Source organism: Scyliorhinus torazame, chromosome 4, assembly GCF_047496885.1.
Source record: "Scyliorhinus torazame isolate Kashiwa2021f chromosome 4, sScyTor2.1, whole genome shotgun sequence".
NCBI classification, from domain to species: Eukaryota; Metazoa; Chordata; class Chondrichthyes; order Carcharhiniformes; family Scyliorhinidae; genus Scyliorhinus; species Scyliorhinus torazame.
The window spans coordinates 14,852,883-14,865,115 of record NC_092710.1 but is presented as its reverse complement, the minus strand read 5'-3'; the positions used below and the strand labels follow the sequence as shown (position 1 = coordinate 14,865,115).

Here is a 12,233-nt window from a genome sequence, read left to right as displayed (position 1 = left end):
GACAGTGCGGCACTCCCTCAGTACTGACCCTCTGACAGTGCTGCACACCCTCAGCACTGACCCTCTGACAGTGCGGCCCTCCCACAGTACTGACCCTCTGACAGTGCGGCACTCCCTCAGTACTGACCCTCTGACTGTGCAGCACTCCCTCAGTACTGATCCTCTGATAGTGCAGCGCTCCCTCAGTCCTGACCCTCTGACTGTGCGGCACTCCCTCAGTACTGACCCTCTGACTGTGCAGCACTCCCTCAGTACTGATCCTCTGATAGTGCAGCACTCCCTCAGTACTGACCCTCTGACAGTGCGGCACTCCCTCAGTACTGACTCTCTGACAGTGCAGCACTCCCTCAGTACTGACCCTCTGACATTGCAGCACTCCCTCAGTACTGACCCTCTGACAGTGCAGCACTCCCTCAGTACTGACCCTCTGACAGTGCGGCACTCCCTCAGTACTGACCCTCTGACAGTGCAGCACTCCCTCAGTTCTGACCCTCTGACAGTGCGGCCCTCCCTCAGTCCTGACGCTCTGACAGTGCAGCAGGCCCTCAGTACTGATCCTCTGACAGTGCGGCACTCCCTCAGTACTGACCCTCTGACAGTGCAACTCTCCTTCAGTACTGACCCTCTGACAGTGCGGCACTCCCTCAGTACTGACCCTTTGACAGTGCAGCACTCCCTCAGTACTGACCGTCTGACAGTGCGGCACTTCCTCAGTACTGACCCTCTGACAGTACGGCGCTCCCTCAGTACTGACCCTTTGACAGTGCAGCACTCCCTCAGTACTGACCCTCTGACAGTACAGCACTCCCTCAGTCCTGACGCTCTGACAGTGCAGCACCCCCTCAGTACTGACCCTCTGACAGTGCAGCACTCCCTCAGTACTGACCCTCTGACAGTACAGCACTCCCTCAGTCCTGACGCTCTGACAGTGCAGCACCCCCTCAGTACTGACCCTCTGACAGTGCAGCACTCCCTCAGTACTGACCCTCTGACAGTGCGGCACTCCCTCAGTACTGACCCTCTGACAGTGCAGCACTCCCTCAGTACTGACCCTCTGACAGTGCGGCACTCCCTCAGTACTGACCCTCTGACAGTGCGGCACTCCCTCAGTACTGACCCTCTGACAGTCGGCACTCCCTCAGTACTGACCCTCTGACAGTGCGGCACTCCCTCAGTACTGACCCTCTGACAGTGCAGCACTCCCTCAGTACTGACCCTCTGACAGTGCAGCGCTCCCTCAGTACTGACCCTCTGACAGTGTAGCACTCCCTCAGTACTGACCCTCTGACAGTGCGGCACCCCCTCAGTGCTGACCCTCTGACAGTGCAGCACTCCCTCAGTACTGACCCTCTGACAGTGCGGCACTCACTCAGTACTGACCCTCTGACAGTGCGGCACTCCCTCAGTACTGACCCTCTGACAGTGCAGCACTCCTTCAGTACTGACCCTTTGACAGTGCGGCACCCCCACCTTCAGCTACGCTGCCACCATACCACACATTGACTCTCCACTTACTCCAAACTCTGTAGCTTGCAGCTTGAAGCCCTCAGTACCCTGCACAGGCTCTTGAGGCCTCTGTCCCCCAACCTGTTCTCCCTCAGCTGCAGTTCCCTCAATGACTCATTGCAAGACAGGGCGGCTGAAAGATCTCCCGCACAGACCTCCGTCAGTCCATTGTTAACCATCCTGCAATTGAAAGACAGATTACAATCAGACTCATAGGAGATGATAGCTAGAGAAACATCCAGCCCCTTCTCCAGCCCGTTACACAGGATCAGGAGGCCCCATCCAGCCCCTTCTCCAGCCCGTTACACAGGATCAGGAGGCCCCATCCAGCCCCTTCTCCAGCCCGTTACACAGGAACAGGAGGAGGCCCCATTCAGCCCCTTCTCCAGACTGTTACACAGGAACGGGAGGCCCCATTCAGCCCCTTCTCCAGCCTGTTACACAGGAACAGGAGAAGGCCCCATTCAGCCCCTTCTCCAGCCTGTTCCACAGGAACAGGATGAGGCCCCATTCAGCCCCTTCTCCAGCCAGTTACACAGGAACAGGAGAAGGCCCCATTCAGCCCCTTCTCCAGCCTGTTACACAGGAACAGGAGTAGGCCCCATTCAGCCCCTTTTCCAGCCTGTTACACAGGAACAGGAGGAGGTCCCATTCAGCCCCTTCTCCAGCCAGTTACACACGAACAGGAGGGGGCCCCATTCAGCCCCTTCTCCAGCCTGTTACACAGGAACAGGAGAAGGCCCCATTCAGCCCCTTCTCCAGCCTGTTCCACAGGAACAGGATGAGGCCCCATTCAGCCCCTTCTCCAGCCAGTTACACAGGAACAGGAGAAGGCCCCATTCAGCCCCTTTTCCAGCCTGTTACACAGGAACAGGAGGAGGTCCCATTCAGCCCCTTCTCCAGCCAGTTACACAGGAACAGGAGGAGGCCCCATTCAGCCCCTTCTCCAGCCCGTTACACAGGAACAGGAGGAGGCCCCATTCAGCCCCTTCTCCAGCCCGTTACACAGGAACAGGAGGAGGCCCCATTCAGCCCATTCTCCAGCCTGTTACACAGGAACAGGAGGAGGCCCCATTCAGCCCCTTCTCCAGCCTGTTACACAGGAACAGGAGGAGGCCCCATTCAGCCCCTTCTCCAGCCTGTTACACAGGAACAGGAGGAGGCCCCCATCCAGCCCCTTCTCCAGCCCGTTACACAGGAACAGGAGGAGGCCCCATCCAGCCCCTTCTCCAGCCTGTTACACAGGAACAGGAGGAGGCCCCATTCAGCCCCTTCTCCAGCCCGTTACACAGGAACAGGAGGAGGCCCCATTCAGCCCCTTCTCGAGCCCGTTACACAGGAACAGGAGGAGGCCCCATTCAGCCCATTCTCCAGCCTGTTACACAGGAACAGGAGGAGGCCCCATTCAGCCCCTTCTCCAGCCTGTTACACAGGAACAGGAGGAGGCCCCATTCAGCCCATTCTCCAGCCTGTTACACAGGAACAGGAGGAGGCCCCATTCAGCCCTTCTCCAGCCTGTTACACAGGAACAGGAGGCCCCATTCAGCTCTTTCTCCAGCCTGTTACACAGGGACAGGAGAAGGCCCCATTCAGCCCCTTCTCCAGCCTGTTACACGGGAACAGGAGGAGGCCCCATTCAGCCCCTTCTCCAGCCTGTTACACAGGAACAGGAGGAGGCCCCATTCAGCCCATTCTCCAGCCCGTTACACAGGGACAGGAGGAGGCCCCATTCAGCCCCTTCTCCAGCCTGTTACACAGGAACAGGAGGAGGCCCCATTCAGCCCGTTCTCCAGCCCGTTACACAGGAACAGGAGGAGGCCCCATTCAGCCCCTTCTCCAGCCTGTTACACGGGAACAGGAGGAGGCCCCATTCAGCCCCTTCTCCAGCCTGTTACACAGGAACAGGAGGAGGCCCCATTCAGCCCCTTCTCCAGCCCGTTACACAGGGTCAGGAGGATGCCCCATTCAGCCCCTTCTCCAGCCTGTTACACAGGAACAGGAGGAGGCCCCATTCAGCCCCTTCTCCAGCCTGTTACACAGGAACAGGAGGAGGCCCCATTCAGCCCCTTCCCCAGCCTGTTACACAGGAACAGGAGGAGGCCCCATTCAGCCCCTTCTCCAGACTGTTACACAGGAACAGGAGGAGGCCCCATTCAGCCCCTTCTCCAGCCTGTTACACAGGAACAGGAGGAGGCCCCATTCAGCCCCTTCTCCAGCCCGTTACACAGGAACAGGAGGAGGCCCCATTCAGCCCCTTCTCCAGCCTGTTACACAGGAACAGGAGGAGGCCCCATTCAGCCCCTTCCCCAGCCTGTTACACGGGAACAGGAGGCCCCATTCAGCCCCTTCTCCAGCCTGTTACACAGGAACAGGAGGAGGCCCCATTCAGCCCCTTCTCCAGCCCGTTACACAGGAACAGGTGGAGGCCCCATTCAGCCCCTTCGCCAGCCCGTTACACAGGAATAGGTGGACACCCCATTCAGCCCCTTCTCCAGCCTGTGACAAGGTAACAGGAGGAGGCCTCATTCAGCCCCTTCTCCAGCCCGTTACACAGGGACAGGAGGAGGCCCCATTCAGCCCCTTCTCCAGCCTGTTACACAGGAACAGGAGGAGGCCCCATTCAGCCCCTTCTCCAGCCTGTTACACAGGAACAGGAGGCGACCCCGTTCAGCCCCTTCTCCAGCCTTTTACACAGGAACAGGAGGAGGCCCCATTCAGCCCCTTCTCCAGCCTGTTACACAGGAACAGGAGGAGGCCCCATTCAGCCCCTTCTCCAGCCTGTTACACAGGAACAGGAGGAGACCCCGTTCAGCCCCTTCTCCAGCCTTTTACACAGGAACAGGAGGAGGCCCCATTCAGCCCCTTCTCCAGCCTGTTACACAGGAACAGGAGGCCCCCTTCAGACCCTTCTCCAGCACGTTACACCGGAACAGGAGGAGGCCCCATTCAGCCCCTTCTCCAGCCCGTTACACAGGAATAGGTGGACACCCCATTCAGCCCCTTCTCCAGCCTGTGACAAGGGAACAGGAGGAGGCCCCATTCAGCCCCTTCTCCAGCCAGTTACACAGGAACAGGAGGAGGCCCCATTCAGCCCCTTCTCCAGCCTGTTACACAGGAACATGAGGAGACCCCATTCAGCCCCTTCTCCAGCCTGTTACACAGGAACAGGAGGAGGCCCCATTCAGCCCCTTCTCCAGCCTGTTACACAGGGACAGGAGGAGGCCCCATTCATCCCTTTCTCCAGCCTTGATGTGGAGATGCCGGCGTTGGACTGGGGTGAGCTCAGTACGAAGTCTTACAACACCAGGTTAAATTCCAACAGGTTTGTTTCGATGTCACTAGTTTTCGGAGCGCTGCTCCTTCCTCAGGTGAATGAAGAGGTATGTTCCAGAAACACATATATAGACAAATTCAAAGATGCCAAACAATGCTAGGAATGCGAGCATTAGCAGGTGATTAAATCTTTACAGATCCAGAGATGGGGTAACCCCAGGTTAAAGAGGTGTGAATTGTCTCAAGCCAGGACAGTTGGTAGGATTTCGCAGGCCAGATGGTGAGGGATGAATGTAATGCGACATGAATCCCAGGTCCCGGTTGAGGCCGCACTCATGTGTACGGAACTTGTCTATAAGTTTCTGCTCGGCGATTCTGCGTTGTCGCGGGTCCTGAAGGCCGCCTTGGAGAACGCTTACCCGGAGATCAGAGGCTGAATGCCCTTGACTGCTGAAGTGTTCCCCGACTGGAAGGGAACATTCCTGCCGGATGATTGTCGCACGATGTCCGTTCATTCGTTGTCGCAGCGTCTGCATGGTCTCGCCAATGTACCACGCTTCGGGACATCCTTTCCTGCAGCGTATGAGGTAGACAACGTTGGCCGAGTCGCACGAGTATGTACCGTGTTCCTGGTGGGTGGTGTTCTCACGTGTAATAGTGGTATCCATGTCAATGATCTGGCACGTCTTGCAGAGATTGCCATGGCAGGGTTGTGTGGTGTCGTGGTCACTGTTCTGAAGACTGGGTAGTTTGCTGCAAACAATGGTTCGTTTGAGGTTGCGCGGTTGTTTGAAGGCAAGTAGTGGGGGTGTGGGGATGACCTTGGCAAGATGTTCATCTTCATCAATGACGTGTTGAAGGCTGTGAAGACGATGACGTAGTTTCTCCGCTCCGGGGAAGTACTGGACGACGAAGGGTATTCTGTCGGTTGTGTCCCATGTTTGTCTTCGGAGGAGGTCGGTCCGGTTTTTCGCTGTGGCGCGTTGGAACTGTCGATCGATGAGTCGAGTGCCATATCCCGTTCGTACGAGGGCATCTTTCAACGTCTGTAGATATCTGTTACGTTTCTCCTCATCTGAGCAGATCCTGTGTATACGGAGCGCTTGTCCATAGGGGATGGCTTCTTTAATGTGTTTAGGGTGGAAGCTGGAGAAGTGGAGCATCATGAGGTTATCCGTGGGTTTGCGGTAAAGCGAAGTGCTGAGGTGACCGTCCTTGATGGAGACGAGTGTGACCAAGAATGCAACTGATTTTGGAGAGTAGTCCATGGTGAGTCTCATGGTTGGATGGAACTTATTGATGTCATCGTGTAGTCGTTTCAGTGATTCTTCGCCGTGGGTCCAAAGGAAAAAAATGTCATCGATGTATCTGGTGTATAACATCGGTTGAAGGTCCTGTGCGGTGAGTAGGTCTTGTCAAACTTGTGCATGAAGATGTTGGCGTATTGGGGAGCGAATTTGGTCCCCATGGCTGTTCCGTGTGTCTGGATGAAGAACTTGTTGTCGAAGGTGAAGACGTTGTGATCCAGAATGAAGCAGATGAGTTGCAGAATTGCGTCTGGAGATTGGCAGTTGTCGGTGTTGAGTACTGAGGCTGTTGCAGCAATGCCGTCGTCATGGGGGATGCTGGTGTAGAGTGCCGAGACGTCCATCGTGACGAGGAATGTTCCTGGTTCAACTGGTCCATGGGTGCTGAGTTTCTGTAGGAAGTCCGTCGTGTCGCGACAGAAGCTGGGTGTACCTTGTACGATGGGTTTCAAGATGCCCTCGATGTAGCCACAGAGGTTCTCACACAGGGTCCCATTGCCTGATACGATAGGACGGCCTGGTGTGTTGGCCTTATGTAGTTGGTCTTTCTCCAGCCTGTTACACAGGAACAGGAGGAGGCCCCATTCAGCCCCTTCTCCAGCCCGTTACACAGGAACAGGAGGAGGCCCCATTCAGCCCCTTCTCCAGCCTGTTACACAGGAACAGGAGGAGGCCCCATTCAGCCCCTTCTCCAGCCTGTTACACAGGAACAGGAGGAGGACTCATTCAGTCCCTTCTCCAGCCTGTTACACAGGAACAGGAGGAGGCCCCATTCAGCCCCTTCTCCAGCCTGTTACACAGGGACAGGAGGAGGCCCCATTCAGCCCCTTCTCCAGCCCGTTACACAGGAACACGAGGAGGCCCCATTCAGCCCCTTCACCAGCCTGTTACACAGGAACAGGAGGAGGCCCCATTCATCCCTTTCTCCAGCCTGTTACACAGGAACAGGAGGAGGCCCCATTCAGCCCCTTCTCCAGCCTGTTACACAGCAACAGGAGGAGGCCCCATTCAGCACCTTCTCCAGCCTGTTACACAGGAACAGGAGGAGGCCCCATTCAGCCCCTTCTCCAGCCTGTTACACAGGAACAGGAGGTGGCCCCATTCAGCCCCTTCTCCAGCCCGTTACACGGGAACAGGGGGCCCCATTCAGCCCCTTCTCCAGCCTGTTACACAGGAACAGGAGGTGGCCCCATTCAGCCCCTTCTCCAGCCCGTTACACGGGAACAGGAGGCCCCATTCAGCCCCTTCTCCAGCCTGTTACACGGGAACAGGAGGAGGCCCCATTCAGCCCCTTCTCCAGCCTGTTACACAGGAACAGGAGGAGGCCCCATTCAGCCCCTTCTCCAGCCCGTTACACAGGAATAGGTGGACACCCCATTCAGCCCCTTCTCCAGCCTGTGACAAGGGAACAGGAGGAGGCCTCATTCAGTCCCTTCTCCAGCCCGTTACACAGGGACAGGAGGAGGCCCCATTCAGCCCCTTCTCCAGCCTGTTACACAGGAACAGGAGGTGGCCCCATTCAGCCCCTTCTCCAGCCCGTTACACGGGAACAGGAGGCCCCATTCAGCCCCTTCTCCAGCCTGTTACACAGGAACAGGAGGAGGCCCCATTCAGCCCCTTCTCCAGCCCGTTACACAGGAATAGGTGGACACCCCATTCAGCCCCTTCTCCAGCCTGTGACAAGGGAACAGGAGGAGGCCTCATTCAGTCCCTTCTCCAGCCCGTTACACAGGGACAGGAGGAGGCCTCATTCAGCCCCTTCTCCAGCCTGTTACACAGGGACAGGAGGAGGCCCCATTCAGCCCCTTCTCCAGCCCGTTACACAGGGACAGGAGGAGGCCTCATTCAGCCCCTTCTCCAGCCCGTTACACAGGGACAGGAGGAGGCCCCATTCAGCCCCTTCTCCAGCCCGTTACACAGGGACAGGAGGAGGCCAGTTTCAGCCCCTTCTCCAGCCTGTTACACAGGGACAGGAGGAGGCCCCATTCAGCCCCTTCTCCAGCCTGTTACACAGGGACAGGAGGAGGCCCCATTCATCCCTTTCTCCAGCCTTGATGTGGAGATGCTGGCGTTGGACTGGGTTGAGCACAGTAAGACGTTGTACAACACCAGGTTAAAGTCCAACAGGTTTGTTTCGATGTCACTAGTTTTCGGAGCGCTGCTCCTTCCTCAGGTGAATGAAGAGGTATGTTCAAGAAACACATATATAGACAAATTCAAAGATGCCAAACAATGCTAGGAATGCGAGCATTAGCAGGTGATTAAATCTTTACAGATCCAGAGATGGGGTAACCCCAGGTTAAAGAGGTGTGAATTGTATCAAGCCAGGACAGTTGGTAGGATTTCGCAGGCCAGGTGGTGGGGGATGAATGTAATGTGACATGAATCCCAGGTCCCGGTTGAGGCCGCACTCATGTGTACGGAACTTGGCTATAAGTTTCTGCTCGGCGATTCTGCGTTGTCGCGGGTCCTGAAGGCCGCCTTGGAGAACGCTGACCCGGAGATCAGAGGCTGAATGCCCTTGACTGCTGAAGTGTTCCCCGACTGGAAGGGAACATTCCTGCCTGGTGATTGTTGCGCGATGTCCGTTCATTCGTTGTCGCAGCGTCTGCATGGTCTCGCCAATGTACCACGCTTCGGGACATCCTTTCCTGCAGCGTATGAGGTAGACAACGTTGGCCGAGTCGCACGAGTATGTACCGCGTACCTGGTGGGTGGTGTTCTCACGTGTAATAGTGGTATCCATGTCGATGATCCGGCACGTCTTGCAGAGATTGCCATGACAGGGTTGTGTGGTGTCGTGGTCACTGTTCTGAAGACTGGGTAGTTTGCTGCAAACAATGGTTCGTTTGAGGTTGCGCAGTTGTTTGAAGGCAAGTAGTGGGGGTGTGGGGATGACCTTGGCAAGATGTTCATCGTCATCAATGACGTGTTGAAGGCTGTGAAGACGATGACGTAGTTTCTCCGCTCCGGGGAAGTACTGGACGACGAAGGGTATTCTGTCGGTTGTGTCCCATGTTTGTCTTCGGAGGAGGTCGGTCCGGTTTTTCGCTGTGGCGCGTTGGAACTGTCGATCGATGAGTCGAGTGCCATATCCCATTCGTACGAGGGCATCTTTCAGCGTCTGTAGGTGTCTGTTACGCTCTTCCTCGTCTGAGCAGATCCTGTGTATACGGAGCGCTTGTCCATAGGGGATGGCTTCTTTAATGTGTTTAGGGTGGAAGCTGGAGAAGTGGAGCATCATGACGTTATCCGTGGGTTTGCGGTAAAGCGAAGTGCTGAGGTGACCGTCCTTGATGGAGACGAGTGTGTCCAAGAATGCAACTGATTTTGGAGAGTAGTCCATGGTGAGTCTGATGGTTGGATGGAACTTATTGATGTCATCGTGAAGTCGTTTCAGTGATTCTTCGCCGTGGGTCCAAAGGAAAAAAATGTCATCGATGTATCTGGTGTATAACATCGGTTGAAGGTCCTGTGCGGTGAGTAGGTCCTGTTCAAACTTGTGCATGAAGATGTTGGCGTATTGAGGTGCACATTTGGTCTCCGTGGCTGTTCCGTGCGTCTGGATGAAGAACTTGTTGTCGAAGGTGAAGACGTTGTGATCCAGAATGAAGCGGATGAGTTGCAGAATTGCGTCTGGAGATTGGCAGTTGTCGGTGTTGAGTACTGAGGCTGTTGCAGCAATGCCGTCGTCATGGGGGATGCTGGTGTAGAGTGCCGAGACGTCCATTGTGACGAGGAATGTTCCTGGTTCAACTGGTCCATGGGTGCTGAGTTTCTGTAGGAAGTCCGTCGTGTCGCGACAGAAGCTGGCTGTACCTTGTACGATGGGTTTCAAGATGCCCTCGATGTAGCCACAGAGGTTCTCACACAGGGTCCCATTGCCTGAAACGATAGGGCGGCCTGGTGTGTTGGCCTTATGTAGTTGGTCTTTCTCCAGCCTGTTACACAGCAACAGGAGGAGGCCCCATTCAGCCCCTTCTCCAGCCTGTTACACAGCAACAGGAGGAGGCCCCATTCAGCCCCTTCTCCAGCCTGTTACACAGGAACAGGAGGAGGCCCCATTCAGCCCCTTCTCCAGCCCATTACACGGGAACAGGAGGAGGCCCCATTCAGCCCCTTCTCCAGCCCGTTCCACAGGAACAGGAGGAGGCCCCATTCAGCCCCTTCTCCAGCCCGTTCCACAGGAACAGGAGGAGGCCCCATTCAGCCCCTTCTCCAGCCTGTTACACGGGAACAGGAGGAGGCCCCATTCAGCCCCTTCTCCAGCCTGTTACACAGGAACAGGAGGAGGCCCCATTCAGCCCCTTCTCCAGACCGTTACACGGGAACAGGAGGAGGCCCCATTCAGCCCCTTCTCCAGCCTGTTACACAGGAACAGGAGGAGGCCCAATTCAGCCCCTTCTCCAGCCCGTTACACGGGAACAGAAGGAGGCCCCATTCAGGCCCTTCTCCAGCCTGTTACACAGGAACAGGAGGAGGCCCCATTCAGCCCCTTCTCCAGCCTGTTACACAGGAACAGGAGGAGGCCCAATTCAGCCCCTTCTCCAGCCCGTTACACAGGAACAGGAGGAGGCCCCATTCAGCCCCTTCTCCAGCCTGTTACACAGGAACAGGAGGATGCCACAATCAGCCCCTTTTCCAGCCAGTTACACAGGAACAGGAGGAGGCCCCATTCACCCCCTTCTCCAGCCTGTTACACAGGAACAGGAGGAGGCCCCATTCAGCCCCTTCTCCAGCCTGTCACACAGGAACAGGAGGAGGCCCCATTCAGCCCCTTATCCACCTGTTACACAGGAACAGGAGGAGGCCCCATTCAGCCGCTTCTCCAGCCTGTTCCACAGGAACAGGAGGAGGCCCCATTCAGCCCCTTCGCCAGCCAGTTACACAGGAATAGAAGGAGGCCCCATTCAGCCCCGTCTCCAGCCTGTGACACAGGAACAGGAGGAGGCCCCATTCAGCCCCTTCTCCAGCCCGTTACACAGGATCAGGAGGAGGCCCCATTCAGCCCCTTCTCCAGCCTGTTACACAGGGTCAGGAGGAGGCCCCATTCAGCCCCTTCTCCAGCCTATTACACAGGAACAGGAGGATGCCCCATTCAGCCCCTTCTCCAGCCCGTTACACAGGAACAGGAAGAGGCCCCATTCAGCCCCTTCTCCAGCCTATTACACAGGAACAGGAGGATGCCCCATTCAGCCCCTTCTCCAGCCCGTTACACAGGATCAGGAGGAGGCCCCATTCAGCCCCTTCTCCAGCCTGTTACACAGGGTCAGGAGGAGGCCCCATTCAGCCCCTTCTCCAGCCCGTTACAGAGGAACAGGAGGATGCCCCATTCAGCCCCTTCACCAGCCCGTTACACAGGAACAGGAGGAGGCCCCTTCAGCCCCCTGTCCAGCCCATTACACAGGAACAGGAGGAGGCCCCATTCAGCCCCTTCTCCAGCCCGTTACACAGGAACAGGAGGAGGCCTCATTCAGCCCCTTCTCCAGCCTGTTACACAGGAACAGGAGGAGGCCCCATTCAGCCTCTTCTCCAGCCTGTTACACAGGAACAGGAGGAGGCCCCATTCAGCCCCTTCTCCAGCCTGTTACACAGGAACAGGAGGAGGCCCCATTCAGCCCCTTCTCCAGCCTGATACACAGGGACAGGAGGAGGCCCCATTCAGCCCCTTCTCCAGCCTGTTACACAGGAACAGGAGGAGGCCTCATTAAGCCCCTTCTCCAGCCTGTTACACAGGAACAGGAGGAGGCCCCATTCAGCCCCTTCTCCAGCCTGTGACACAGGAATAGGAGGAGGCCCCATTCAGCCCCTTCTCCAGCCTGTTACACAGGAACAGGAGAAGGCCCCATTCAGCCCCTTCTCCAGCCCATTACACAGGAACAGGAGGAGGCCCCATTCAACCCCATCTCCAGCCCGTTACACAGGAACAGGAGGGGGCCCCATTCACCCCCTTCTCCAGCCTGTTACACAGGAACAGGAGGAGGCCCCATTCAGCCCCTTCTCCAGCCCGTTACACAGGAACAGGAGGGGGCCCCATTCACCCCCTTCTCCAGCCTGTTACACAGGAACAGGAGGAGGCCCCATTCAGCCCCTTCTCCAGGCTGTTACACAGGGACAGGAGGAGGCCCCATTCAGCCCCTTCTCCAG

At 56.8% G+C, this 12,233-nt stretch overlaps 1 protein-coding gene across 1 annotated transcript in view; it reads right to left on the bottom strand.

Moving 5' to 3' along the window:
* LOC140411282 (NACHT, LRR and PYD domains-containing protein 3-like) overlaps positions 1–12,233 on the bottom strand; it is a 120,543-nt gene that overhangs the window by 59,358 nt on the left and 48,952 nt on the right. Inside the window, exon 5 of the mRNA XM_072500403.1 lies at positions 1,516–1,686. Coding sequence (XP_072356504.1) covers positions 1,516–1,686 — 171 coding nt within the window. The remainder of the gene's footprint in view (positions 1–1,515; positions 1,687–12,233) is intronic.